At 41.8% G+C, this 15,222-nt stretch overlaps 1 protein-coding gene across 1 annotated transcript in view; it reads left to right on the forward strand.

The window, feature by feature from the left end:
• The first annotated feature begins 3,193 nt into the window (after window positions 1-3,193).
• The window catches only part of LOC147726409 (UDP-glycosyltransferase 3A1-like), a 493,865-nt gene continuing 481,836 nt past the window's right edge, over window positions 3,194-15,222 (forward strand). The window contains exon 1 of the mRNA XM_086960531.1: window positions 3,194-3,350. Coding sequence (XP_086816657.1) covers window positions 3,242-3,350 — 109 coding nt within the window. The 5' untranslated portion in view covers window positions 3,194-3,241. The remainder of the gene's footprint in view (window positions 3,351-15,222) is intronic.

The raw sequence follows: 15,222 nt of genomic DNA on the forward strand, positions 1-15,222 counted from the left end.
ATGAACCCTAATGGCAAGGTCCGTCTCTGTGTGGATCTACGAGAGCTGAATAAATGCATAGTTGTAGAAAAATTCCCGCTACCACGTATCGAAGAGATGTTGACAAAGACAAAAGGAGTAAAGTGGTTCTCCACTATTGATCTCATTTCAGCCTATCATCAGATAGCTCTGCACCCAGCGAGCCGGAAACTGACATAGTTTATAACACCCTTCGGATGTTACCAATTCCGACGCATGCCCTTTGGTCTCACGTCGGCGGCTGCAGTATTCCAGAAATTGATGCACCGCTTATTTAAAGACATTGAAGGAATGCAGTACTTCCAGGACGACATCATATTGGTGATGGGAAAAGATCTAAAAGATCATGATAGGAAGCTAGACATGGTGCTTCGAGTCCTGGAAAGCAATGGCCTAACAGCTGAATGGGAGAAGTGCCGGTTCGGAATGACCTCTGTCACATACCTGGGACACGAGATTGGAGAACAAGGCATCACGCCAAAATGGACCAATGTGAAGGCAATTTGTGACGCCCCAGCACCAAACAGCAAAGAAGAGGTGAAATCCTTCTTAGGGATGGCTGAATACTACAGCAAATCCGTACAACATTTAGCCACAAAGACACACCACCCGAGGCAACTCATTAGGGACAAAACAGTGTTCACATGGACAGAGGAGACACAAAAGGAATTTAATACCCTAAAAAACGACATCAGCAAAGCAATACCTCTACAAGGATACGACCCCCAAGGGCGGTCAGTGTTGACGGCGGACGCCAGTGAAAAAGGACTGGGATCAGTCCTTATGCAGGAAAGGAAAGATGGGACAATGGAGACTCTCAGCTTCGCACCAAGGTCCCTCTCTCCCACGGAACAGAAATTTTGTGAGAAGGAGATGCTAGCGGTAGTATGGGCCATGGGGAAGTTCCGCCAATTCTTATGGGGCACGAGGTTCCAACTCAAAACTGACCACAAACCCCTGGTCAAGGTCCTCACATCGAAACATGCAAGCGCCACGCCCCGCATCGCCAAGATGACGTTGAAACTGCTAGATTACCGGTACGACATGGAATACATCCCAGGAACAAGAAACAAGGTAGCTGACTACCTTAGTAGAGCTTCAGCAATGGCAGAAGCCTCTGGCAGCGCGGAAGAGAGTAAGCTGATGGTAGACTTAAAGGAAGATCTGGAGAGAGTGATAAATAACCAGGAGTGGACTGAAGCGTATGGAGAAGACCGGGACATCGGTGAGGTCAAAGAATGTATACTACAGGGATGGCCAGAATAGAAACATCTACGGACGGCACTCAGGAAATTCTATGAGGTGCGGGAGGAACTGTCAATAGGGGGCAAAGGAATATTTTTGTACCAAGGAGACAAAGTAGTCCCACCAACAACACTGATACACCACTTGTTAGCGGTACTACACAAAGGGCACCTGGGAATAGTAAAGACAAAGATGAGAACGAAACAAATGTACTGGGGACCAGGAATGGACATCCAAGTAGAAAGACACGTAAGGTACTGCGACCAGTGTCAAAGGGCAGACAAGACCCTGAAACCTCTAAGACCAGCTTTAGGGAAGTTTGCCAGCCTGATAAATCCCTGGGAGGAGGTGTCTATAGACATTCTTGGACCTATATTAGACACCCAGGCACGCCAAAATACCTGTGTGTCCTCGTCGACAGGTACTCGAAGTGGCCGGAGGTGCACATACAGGAAGAGATGGACACAGAAACAGTGCTCTGATTCCTTACATCTACCTTCCTCAGAGAAGGTATTCCCAGATCCATATTGAGCAACAATGGACCACAGATCACCTCGGAGAAGTAGGAATGGCATCAAAGCCAAATACACCTCTATATACCACCCAGCTGGAAATGGTCAAGTGGAGCGCTTTGATAGGGTCATAATGGGATCCATACAAGCAGCCATCATGATGGGTAAAGATTGGGAAAAGGAGGTCCAAAGTATGATGTGGGCCTACTGCATCACCCCCACGAGCACTGGGAAAAGCCCCTTCCAGATCTTGAGAGGGCGAGATCCCTTCACCAAAGACAACCTAGCGTGGAAGGAAAAGACAGTAACCAGCAAGTGGTCCCCAGCGGTGGTGTAGCACAATCTAGAGAAAGTCCAAAAGATATACGCTGAACATTATAACCGGAGGAAGAATGTGAAAGAAAGAGCCCTTGAGAGAGGGGAATGGGTTAGAGTCAAACTGGCAGAACTGCGGAAAAAAGGGGACAGCAAATACAGCCAAACTCTGCAAGTAAAAGAAGTACACGACAGAGCAGCGTTGCACAGCGACGGAAATGTATGGTCCCAAGACCGCATGTCCAAATGTAATAAGATTCTACAATGGTCCCATGAAGAAAGTGGGAGGACATCACAAGACCCGCCGCCACCGGAGAGTGAGAGACAACCCCTGAAGACAAGGGAATCCTGGAGCAGGAGGGAGCAGCGATGAGTTTTGAGACAGTGACATCCCCATGACAGGAGAACATCTAGGAGTGGAGAGTGAGACCCCGAGGAGAGAAGGGCCCTGTAAAAAAGGGGATAAGGTGGTGAGCCCAGCGGAGAACAGTCCCAGGGAAGTTCCCTCTACTCTGGTAAGGCGCACACGAGCAGGTAGAGCGGTGGTGAGGCCTACCCGATTTCAAGACTTTGAACTAGGAGAAGACAAATAGCGTGCTTTGTAAATAGACTGTACGTTTTCCTTTGATAATGCAAAAGGGAGAGACATGTAGAGTTGCGCTCTAGTCGCCGCGCGCTACGTCATGACGTACCACGCACGCGGCCATTTTGGGGCTCGGAGTGTGAGTTGGGGGAAATTAAAGGGGAGAGCACCGGACTATTGCGGATTTCATTCCTGTGTATCTATTTTGAGATATGTTTTACTTTATTGAGCTGAATTCAATGTATTACTATTTCATATTTATTTCTCCCTTATATCTCTTTGGACTATTTCACTATTATATATCTCGTTGTTCTGTTCAGTAATGTCTACAGTTCTATATTTTCCCAAAAATATTAAACTCAAAAACAAAGGAAACGTGTAACCGGTTGTGCTGCTTTGCAAGTACTCCATAAGATGGCGCCCCTACACAACAGTGCGAGTGCTGTTCCCAGCGAGGAATTGTAAAGTTGTGGCTGGCTTCTCATTGGTTGTTGGAGTTAGGAGAAAAACAGAGCGAAAGGAAACTGCAGTTATTTGCTGGGAGATATCAAGCCCTTCCACTTCGTTCATGTACGAGCGGAAAATGGCTGGAAGTGGAAGTGTGTTTTTCTTTTTGCTCTTCTTTCTCAACCCCCTACTTTCCGAGAGTTCCAAGATTCTAACGTTATCCATCATTGGTAAGTATAGATAATAGCAGTGCCTGTTAGTATAACATGGGCACCCGGCAATTTGCACGTTGGTATCAAAAGATACTTATTATCTTACAGCATAACAGTATTGTTAAATATTTATTCATACATTATAGCTGATCGAATTGAAAACGTACAGCTAAGATTTGAATGCATGAATATGTGGATGGACGTGTGTTTTAGCCGCAACACTCCGTGGGACTCCCTGGGCTTTCTCTGCGCCTCTCGATAGCGCCTAATGAGGTTGCTGAACAAAGCTGTTTGTAAATGTTAATGTGTTAAGATGATAACATGTTATTGTGTTAGAATGTTAAGTCATAACTGAATATGTGTTGCGTGAAGCACACTAAGAGAATAGAAACGTTTGTTGAATTACACATTTGAATTATGAATTAGAGAATGGGAGAAATTGTTTCAACTCTGAAACTATGAGCTTTGACCAGATAGTGTGGAGTTTCGTGTTTTGTTGTGATTTTGGAAATTTGGCGGCTGTAAGTTTTCTTAATCACCTCTTCTGCTAAAGAACTCTTGTACATTGCTCTGCGTTTCTCCATCCTTAAGCGCTGCAATAAACTGCGCATATTACGTTTGTAGCCCCCCCCCCCCCGCCCACCTGTCCAACAAAGAGCACCAACACTCTTCTCACCGAGGCCACTCGACAAGCCACACACTACCAATCACGCACAACAAATGGTGAAGCTGGCAACTGCTTGCAGCATGACTGTGCTCTCACACATGACACCGTCGGAGCCAAGCCTCGTGCCCAATGCCGGACAGATGCTTCTCACATAGGCCACTCTATGAACCCTCAACACTCCAAACAACACAGTATACTTGGCACCCTTCTGCTCCTCCAGCACAACAAATGCTTTCTAGTCTCTACATGGGTATGAGGCGCTATGAAAATTATATAATGCAGACTATTAGTTCTACAAATCCTAGTTGCAGGCAGCCTTCACCTTTGCCCAGATTGAAGATTTGAAAGGCCTGGGTACATGCGCCTGCAAGGATTCCTGTGAATAGCCTGGGTAAATGCGCCTGCAAGGATTCCTGTGAATAGACTGGGTGCATGTGCCTGCAGGATTCCTTTTGCTTTTTCAACTATTCCTCCAAAGTGCCTTTGTAAAGTGCACACATGCGCTATTGGCCTCATTTAGGCACATGTAAAGTACCACTAGGTAATGCAAGGTGGTCATTTTGTGAATACCTAAGTGTTTTCAAAGACGTGGGAAAAAATGTGGCATTACACGCAGTAATAACATAACCACATGTTAGAATATAAAATATTTATAGAGCGTTCTATCACGGCGCTAAATGCTGCACAGAGGATACTATGAATTGTAACATTTCATTGAGGGGAAAAAAAAGCAGGTTCGCTGTTCAGGCAATTGGAAGCTATATCATCGAGAAAGGAATCCATGCACTCAAACTTGAGATTGGGACTACTATTGTGAGTGGCCTCATTTTCAGTTTCAAGCTTTTAATTCACACAGCCATCTTGTTGGCTGAATGAATGCATGAAGGAATGAATGAATATAAAAATGTACTCAACAAACTTAATGACCTAAATTGACCTACCTCCACATCACTGACAACCCTAGACCTCCATCCTGCTGGATGTGGTTTGCAAAGCCTGGCCATAGTAGTACTAACGTTTGCAAACTTTAAAAAAGTTTGCAAACTATTTGTTGGCCAATGCTTGTTGCGATTGAAATTAACAGTGATAAAACCTTTGAAAAATCTTATTTTTGGAACCCTTCTGTCGATTTTGCTCTTCTTGTACTCCAAAAAGTCCTAAAAGTACACTCTATTTTTATAAATCGATGTTGTGTTTTTTTTATGGATTAGTGATGTTCTTATTTCGTTGTTTGGTACTTTTAAATGCTTTACACTAAGTTCCTTTATTTAAGCCTTGCTGCTCGAAAGTCATAATTACCCAGGTTTGAGCTTAAGATTGTTGAAATGAGCCTGACTGGACTCAATCAAGGTTTTCAGAGTTCCACAATAAGGCCCCCGGTATTCCTGGGAATCTGCAACTGCTGTGCAACATCCTAGAGTACTTCTGGAATTCTTAAAAAATGTTTACAAATTCAGAAACTTAACTGAAAACATGAGTTTAACATTGTGAGTAAAGTTCCAACTTTTGTACATCAATCATACTGAATGACATAACTCTGTCTTCCTCCATTATGTGTAAAAATGGCTGTGAATCTTTAAATGAGCCAGTACCAAACGTTGAATTTTCTCTAGTGACATGACTCATAGTATGACAACAAAGAAAAATGTGCAAAACGATAAGAGAACAAACAAGTCCCAAATCTGAAAATATAAAGTTTAAGTATTTTAGCACAATTTAAGGATACGTAAGTCTCTCAGTTGAAATAGCACATCTCCGAGGAGCTAGAGAAACCTTAGGCCCTCATTACGTTGAAACCTTATCAATGTAGGATAAAGGGATATATTAACATGGTGGAAGAATCTGTGGAAAATCGGTTATGTTGTGGCGTAATGACCAAGCATACTTTTCGTGGCTAGTGCTCTACATTATGTCACTTCTCATAATTACGTTCTTTGTATAATAAGCCCTTAAGTGAGTTAGAAAGTGACTGATTGACCTGGTCCTGTATAGTGCATTATACTAATAACGGTCTCTATACCGCCACAATCATAAGAAAGTCCCTTCCGCAACAAAGCAAGTCACCATCTCAATTGGTATCAAAAGCCAACTTGCCAACTGCTCTGTTCTCGTCAACACCTCTCCAATACAAATCCATCAAAATAAAATAGCAACAAATGAAAAAGGATGCAAGTGGGGCTGTGAAAAGAGAGAAAAGAGTCTCAGTTTGGGAAAAAGTGTTACAATGAGTAGGGCAGTAGTTGCTAGCTTCCAGGTTAACAGTGGTAGCAGTGAAAACAACAAGAAAGGTCTACCATGTGAGAAAAATTACTTGACAATGTGCATGTTAGACCTGTCAGCGATAGGGTGGTCTTCCTTCTAACATATGCATTCTCCCCTCCTGTTTTTAAAAAAATGCCTTTTTGGGGGCTTTAGGACTCATTGGAATTTACCACTGCTAACGGGTGCAAAAGTGCTTGTGCGGACTCCTTAAAACATAGCCAACACATGATTGCCACATTTAATTTACCTATAAATACCTAGTAAAGTGGTACACAATATACCCAGGGCCTGTAAATTAAATGCTACAGGTGGGCCGTCAACACTTATTGGTTCCATCCACTTAAGTAGCCCTTTAAAACATGTCTGAGGCCTGCCATTGCAACATGTGTGCAGCTTTACACTGCCAGTTTGCCAGACCTAAACCTCCCTTTTTTAATGCATTGAAGTCACCCCTAAAGTAGGCCCAAGACAGCTCATTGTGCAGGGTGCAATGTGTTTCAAAAGTTGGACATGTACTGTTAAGAGTTACATGTTTCGGTAGTGAAAACGTGCCTAAATTCGTTCTTTACTAATGTTAGGCCTACCCCCCTTATTCAATAACACTGGGTTACCTTATTACATTTATTAAGTGATAGTTTTTGTTTCTGAACAGGTAGAAATGTCATGTTTGGTCTTTAAAGAATTTTAATCTCAAATCCACTTTAATGATAAAGTCGTATTTTAAGTCACAATTCTGAAAAAAGCCACGTATGGAAAGTCTAACAATTTGGGGCCTGTAGCCTGTGTCAGGGGTCACACAACTGTGAGTAGAGTGGAAGCTGCCCTTCGAGGATATCTCTCAGACAGTGAGACAAAGGGGGACAAGGTGATAGCAAGAAAAGGCCATCCTGCCAGGATGGGAGGTTCAGAGCTGTCCCCCTACCCCACTTACATTTTAAAGGAGCTGCCTCAGCACACTCACAAAGAACTTCACACAAGCCTTTTGTCACCCTAGGCACATTGGAGCCTTGACATAGAGGAAGGAAACCATCTGTGAGAGGGAAACTCCAGAAGTGTTTTCTACTCCAAGGTTGGCACCAGTTATTAAATAGAACCTTCAGACCGACTCCTTCAGTTTACTCTTGGACCTGCAGAGTACACTCAGAAGGCCTGCTGTGCACTCCAGAAGACTGTTGTGTTGCCTGAAGTTTGCCTGAACCCCTAGAAACCCTCAGAGGACTGCTCTGCTAATGAAGAACTGCCTTGTTGCTTGACGCAGGACTACCAGAGTGTCTCTAAGGGCAATTTGGATGGCCTTCTGTTTTGAGCTACAGGGACACAAAAAACTCCAACAACTTTAACCCTACACCTGGACCCTGCCTGAAGTGAGTCCCACCATCCAAGTGGTGCCCACACAGTCCTTAGATTTTAGAAGTGGTTCTAAAACTGCCCAAACAGGCCTGAGTACCGACCCAGACCTACCTGCTTGCGGATCTGCCAAAGGTGCATCGATACTTCCAAATACAAGGGACTAAGTCCGAACATAGAAATTTTCACTGTGAATTTCATCCAGCCGCTCCCTGATGATGACGCCTCCGACTCCAACAGCACTGACTGCCTTGCCCTGCAAAATATTACTTTCTCAGACATTTTTCCTCAAAATTTCTTCTATTTATGAAGGTAAGTCAAGACCAGACCCAATCCGCTCCTAGTATCCGAACCGCTCTCCATCACGGTCTGCCATAACTTTCGACTTTGTCCCTATCTTACGCGACTAGATGCTTACGGTTGTTGCTTTGATCTCTTAGGTGGTCGTTTGTACCTAAAATGTTTTTAATTATTTACTCCTGTTACGCTGATTGGATTGTTGTCACTTTGGTATCAAATCGTTTATTACATTTTACTCAATTTTTCTAAATTGGGGTGGGATTTCTTTTGTGTTGTGTACTCACGGTATTACTGTTTAAGTGCTTAATAAATAGTTTGCACATTGCCTTTCAGTTAAGCCTGACTGCTTTTGTGCCAAGCTTCCAGATGGATAAGCATAAGTTAATTTAGTGACTTTTGTGTTTTGCCCTGACAAGGATTGTGGTTGATTCTTGAGAGGGGTTTTCCTTTCCCTCAATCAAACACCTAATCTCTAACAGTGCATTATTTATGAAGATGTTAAATTGCATTTTATTAGTGCTATACAAAGAATTATGTCAGATTACAATGCCAATGCAGCTGTTTTAGTCAGCACTGCACTTTATCCAGTTGTCTCACACACAAACACACACACACACACACACACACACTCTCTCTCCCTCTCTCTCTCTTTCTCCCTGGCTTATATATATATATATATTTAGGGTGTTGCAGTCATAGATCTTAGTTCTCATTAAAGACCTATATGTGATGTCAAGTTGTATGGCATAGTCATAGTGGAAAATTTGGAGTAGAGGTACATTGAGCCCTGTGTGGAATACAGTAGGTAGGAGGCCTTGCAGGTTGATTAGTAGAAATTGTAGGACCAATTTTTGGCCTCTTTAATATTTTTAAGAGAAAAGGAGAGTCTCAATGCAATTAAAAGATACACTATAGTCTTGAAGCATAGAATAGAAATGTTTGACTCCTTGTTATTTGCTTAATTGGTTTCAATTTGGCTGGGATGAGACCATTGAACTGTTCAAAAGGCCACCAGATATTCTGGATTGGTCAACATCAAAGCAGTCTTTAAACTTTTTTTTGTTTGAATAAAATGTTTGTGAAAAGTGAACCAAGTTGACGGTTGGATTCAATTTGGCAAGGGGTATCCAGAGCCACCACTCCTGGTGAGGGAGGTTTACTGTAATGTCACTTAGCAAAAGACTAGAATAGTCTTAAATGGGGCTACTGTGTAATCTAGTAGCCTGCTTAGGAAAGCATTACCCCTTTGATGTGGAGCAACACTATGGCAGAACACCAGAATGGAAATCAGTGCCAGATAAGTATGGAATGATCTTGAGAAGCAGCATCAGCTTAAAATGTGTATTTTTCTGTCACATGGCTTTAACAGATAGCTGGGTGCCAATAGAGATTTTGTGAAGTACAAATGGAGTTGGATGAAGCCAATTATTTCCCTCTTAGTGATTTAAGGCTAGATCAGTAGGTTAGTTCTTCTGAAAAGATGATGGAGAGGAAACTCAGTTCTTTACACTTTTTAATATAGTATGCAGCATCCATTACTCAATGTAATAAGCTCAAAGGCAGATGTGGTAGTCCTCTCGTGTGCACTTACACTCTAAGTTAGCAATATGTGCAGTCACCCCTTTTCTCTATTTTTTGTTGTTGTCACAACAATAGGTGCACCCATCTGTTGGGCAGGGAGGGAGGAGGGTTATTGATGTAGTTACTAACTAAGTAGGATTGTTTCTTCAATAGTGTTTTATCATCCGATACTGCTAGATCTCCAAACACCGCTATGCATGATACTGCAATTTTTGTGCACATGTGTACTATGCAACTAAGTATCATGTCATCTCCTCCTGTATCAAGAATGTATTGGATGCAATGTTCTGTGCATGTCTTGTTTTCTGGAAAACTCAATAAAATCTCTGTTAAAAAACAAAACATGAGAGCTGGCCCCTTTACTCAGCGATATGATCCATGTATATGAAACTAGACACAACAGCAATCCAGTCTCTTTCTCTCTTGTATGTGTACATAATCGAGTACTCTTCTTCGAGAAACTAGGTTGTTAATTGTGAAGGATATGTAACCTTATAAGAAGCTCATTATATCCTTATTGAGCAATATTTCTGGAATTGTCTTTTTACTGGGAACCAAGTAGCACTTGACTCTCTTTGGGTAGCAAAGAAAAACAGTCCCAAGCCTTGTCAGAGGTGTGGGTTTATAGCTCTAGCTAGCTGGTACACAACAACAACACCAATAAATAATTGTCCAGTCAGCGCTTTTTCTTTAAAAAAAGAAAAGCACTTTTATTACACACACTACTAAATACTAAACATTAAATTACAAATATATAGTTTCAGGTAGATAGAAATACCATTGGTGGCACTCTCGTATCATGTTACATCATTAATGGGACCTACAACCACAATACCCCCATTTATACTAGATGCAACCTCACATTATAAGGAAGTGTAATTATCATTAAAGCAAGCCTACTGACTTTGTCAGGGTGTCACTACATCTGCAAAAGCAGCAAAATGTAATATTTTAATATTTCAATGTTGTCACACCAGTGAAATCAATGAGAACAGTATCAGTATACAATACATGTTATAACCCACCACATAAGGCAATGAGGGTAGTTACAACAGTCAATAACTTTCATTACTCTGTAAAACCTTGCATTGTCAGTGATCCACATTGCTAATAAAGCAGACGTAGGGTAATTTTAAAAAGAAACATTCTGGGGGGCTGCTGCACTACCTGCAGCTGCTGACATCTTCTGAAACATAGAAGGTGCCCCTGCCCCTTGTATTCAATAAAGAGCCTTTCCACCACACTTTGATTTGGAAGTGCGACCTCTCCCTGTATTCTTTTCAATTAGTTAGGGATGCCAGGGTCCCACATAGGGTACCCACATCCTTCGTTTTCCATGGGGGCTGCACATGCGAGCACCAGGGTCCCTGTGGGCTTCAACTAGCTACCTGCAGGTTCACACAATCCCTGTGCAACACGCAGTAGCCAGCACTTATCGGGTTTTGCTCTCACCTAGCAAGTGCAGTGCATTTCCCCTGCTGACGAGGAGGGCTAACAGGTAGACAAGAGGCCAGCATGCCCCACCCCTCACATATGGGCACAGGTGGCATACCGCCTGGCCTTGGAATTGCTTCAATCCTTGGGGGTGGGTTCCCCAGGCCCTTTTATTTATTAAACAGATCAATTAAACCAAATATATATTTTTTATTTAGTTTTTATGTACCACTTTCAAATTAAGATGTCACACCTATAACTCACATTTATATTTAGTCACCACCTTAAAATTCATATAACTTGTGCACCTCCGTACATAGTCTTCTCACCTCACTCGCCACACTGCATTATCTGTAACTCACCCCTTCTCCATGCACTACCTATTCCCTTGCATAATAAAGATGTTAGAGCATGTGAAATTATTTCATTTATAACAACGCCTATGACATCTGAAATTACATAATGTGGGAGAACATTATTATTATTATTATTAATAAATTAGTTTTGTAACACGCGCAGCTACCCAAAAAGGGTTTCCCTGCGCCTAGCACACAAATTGCTAGAAAAGGAGCAGTCAAGAACCATTTGCTACTAAAAGAGCCAAGTTTTAAGATTTCTTCGAAATCTGAGATAGGACGGGTCATTCTTCAAGGACACCGGAAGAGAATTCTGTCACTTGCCGTAGGCTGCACTGAAGGGCAGGTGTCATAGCGTCTTTAGTGGTGGAAAGCGAAAAGACAATCTGCGTATCATCCGCAATCGAATATAGGGAAATACCCGCCTCTTCCACAATCTCTGCCAAAGGTCTGACATAGATGTTGAAGAGCAGGGGGCTTAAAATGGATCCCTGTGGGACTCCATGCGCTGATACACAGATCTTAAATGATGCCTTAGCAGAAAAGACTTGAAAAGTGTGACCATCAAGGAATGAAGCAAACCGGGATAGGGCAGTGCCGTCCATCCTAAAAGACCTAAGGGCATTAAGCAAGATGTTATGCGACACAGTATCGAATGCGGCACTCAAATCTAATAGAATGAGTGCCACAGTTTCCCCTTGATCTAAATGCTGGCGCAGTTTCTCAGTAGCCCCAAGCAGAGCGGTTTCAGTTGAAAAGTTGGCTCTGAACCCGGATTGTGAAAAATGAAGAAAGCCAACTTTGTCTATGTGTTGTGTCAGCTGAGTATTGATGTGTTTCTCCAAAGTTCTGGAGAAAGCTGGAAGCAGAGATATAGGTCTAAAGTTAGATAGTACAGAAAGATCTGCTCCAACCTTTTTCAACAAAGGGATGACCATGGCTCGCTTCCACTCGGGGGGGGGGTACTAAGGCCTCCCGCATAGAGGTGTTAAGAAGATCGATAAGGACGCCTTTGGATGTGGCAGGGAGCTGACTAAAATGTTAATAGGCAAAGGATCAAGAGGAGACCCAGATTTAATACTACTTAAACAATTTTGGAAAGAGGCCTCTTCAAATGGGTGCCAGGAAAAAATCTTGGCTATCTTGTCACAATTACTGTGAGATATAGGGTCAAATGCAGAAGCCATACTACACAAGGAAAGGGAAGGAGCAGAGAGTGACTTGTAAATAAGTTCAACCTTCTGAATAAAGAAGTCAGCAATGTTGTTACATAGTGCATGGTCCAGTGGTGAGTTATAGTTTATATAGTGTTGCGAGTGAAGTGAGTAGACTGTGTACAGAGGTGCATAAGTTATATGAATTTTAATCTTTAGGTTTTTTTTAATACATTTCAGTGGTTTTTCTAATGTTAGTAACAAATTTGGAATATTTGTCCAATTTAGTCCAGTTTAGTTTTGTGGAGTGTTGTTATGTGGAGTGTGGTACAATATACTTGAGGACAATGTTGTATAGTATACTACGGTACGGTATATTGTGGTATAGTGGACTGGAATAAGGTAGAATCTGGTATACTGGAGTGGCATTCAGTGTAATGGCATACAGTGGAGTGCTACATAGTGAATTAGAAAATGGTAAAGTGGTGTATATTGGATTGGTTTATAGTGTAGTGGTGTGCACTACTTTGGTAAACAGTGGGATAGCATATAGTGGAGTGTGTTAAAGTAGAGTTACTTTTGTAACTATTGTAGAGTATATTTGCATTCACTGCATTGGCATACAGTGTAGTGTTGTACAGTGTAGGAGTAGATATTGGAATATCGTATACTGTAATGGCGTACAGTGTGGTGGCATGCAGTGGAATCTGTTGCAGTGAAGTGGCGTAGAGTGAAATAGCATAAGCTAAAGTGAAGTACAGTGGAGTACCCTACAGCGGAGTAGCGAACAGTTTAGTGGTGTACAGTGGGCTTACTTAATGTTGAGTGTGGTACAGTGTAGTGTTTTAAATTAAGATTCAGTAAATGGGAGTGGTGTATATTGGAGTGCTGTACAGTGTAGTGATGCAGAGCAAAATTGCATACACTACAGTTGGGTACAGTGCAATAGTGTACAGTGCTATGGCGTATACAGGAGTAGCGTAAGGTGTAGTACCATACACTGGAGTAGCACAGAATTGAGTAGTCTTTAGTGTAATAAATTTCAGTATAGTGGTGTGAAATCAAATGTATATTGGAGTGACATTTACTGGAGGACCGTACAGTAGCTTTGTATAATGGAATAGGATGTGTAGATTCCAGTAATAGAGTGAAGTGTTGTTTAGTGCAGGGCCACAGAATGTAGTCTTGTAAAGTGTAATACAGTGGATTGTAGTACAGCACAGTGCTATGAAATGGGGCATAGTTGAATAGCATATAGTGGAATAGCATAAACTAGAGTTGCTTTGAATGAAATGTGTACATTTGTGAGCAGGACAGTGTAGGGGTGTCCAGAAACTGTCATACACAAATGTGTAATAGAATACAGCGCTAAACAGTGTAATAGTGTAGAGTATAGTGTTGTAGACTGGAGTGGTGTACATTGATGTTTGTTGGAGTAAAATGAACAAATGTACAGTTGATTAGCATACAATATATAGGCATATATTGGAGTGTTGTAAAGTGGAGTAACATACTTTAAATAGCGTACACTGGAGTGCTGTTTAGTGAATTGTTAAACAGTAGAGTGGTGTGAAGTGGAGTGTGTAAATGAAAGGAAACTTAGTCTTAAAGTGTGTGAAAAGATGTCAATTTTATTTCTGCAAAATATATATTATAATATGTAAATGCACATTTTCTGCTTGTATATGTAAATAGTGTAAGTAATGTTAAACGTATCAGTTATATAAAACTTATATATTGTGCTATGGTGTACAGTGCTAAATTCATGGTATACCATTGTACATGGGGCTCACACCTGCGTATGGGATTGGTTCATCGCTGTGTTGACCAAAGGTAAAAAACAGGCATATTGTTTTTATCACAAATTTCCATTATTGTGCAGGCAGCGTTTTGCTGACTTATGACTTTGAGTGTTATAGATAATTATTAAGTTTTAATTACAAAACTTAATTTCAGTGATAATAGGTTACCTTTTTTTGTTTATAAATGTGTAAATATTATCGACTTAAGGACTTTTAAATATTGTCTCCCTTCATTATTTTGGACCCATTTGCCGAATGTCCCCAAAACTCATCGTACTTGTTACAACCATTTCATTGTGGAAGGTGTAAACGTTTTGTGGGATTTAATTAAGGGGGTCCCCAAATCTTTTTCCCGTTCTGTGAAAAACGTCTGACGCATTTTTTTACAAATGTATATCTACCATAACAATGTTTGTCACCAATATTAGGAAAAGATAATGAAAGGCTGGGGGGACAACAGATCATCATAACTTAGTTTATGAAGTTTGCGTGCAGCTCTTTGATGACAGTTCATAACAGTCACTGTTCTTGTTAGACGGTGGTGCTGACCATCCAAGCCGCCTGGATTTTTAACTTTTTAAACAATTTTTGAGTTTTTACTGTGGGAGAGCTTCATAAGCTGGGACTCACCCACAGTGAACTCATAATAAAAGAAACTGCATGTGGATTGCATCATTGTTCCCCTTGTGAGAGAAGGCCGCTGCGCTGCAGGCCCACTAAGGGGCACCGGACTTGTTACTTGTAGACACATGTGCACAGGCGTGTGCACGCGTGTAAGGGCTGTGCGGAGGAGATTCTTGTTGTGCGTAGCCCAGGAGCAGGTATAGATAGAATGGTGTGGCCGAAATGATGCAGAGTTGGGTGGTGACATGGAATAGGCCTTATAACACACATGGACAGAAAAGTCAGTGTGCTTTACTGTTTTAATAGCACACTTCATTTCTCTCCGATGGAAACAGAGGCTACATGGTAGTTTCCCTTACCTAA

This window comes from Lissotriton vulgaris, chromosome 3_1 (assembly GCF_964263255.1).
Source record: "Lissotriton vulgaris chromosome 3_1, aLisVul1.2, whole genome shotgun sequence".
NCBI classification, from domain to species: domain Eukaryota; kingdom Metazoa; phylum Chordata; class Amphibia; order Caudata; family Salamandridae; genus Lissotriton; species Lissotriton vulgaris.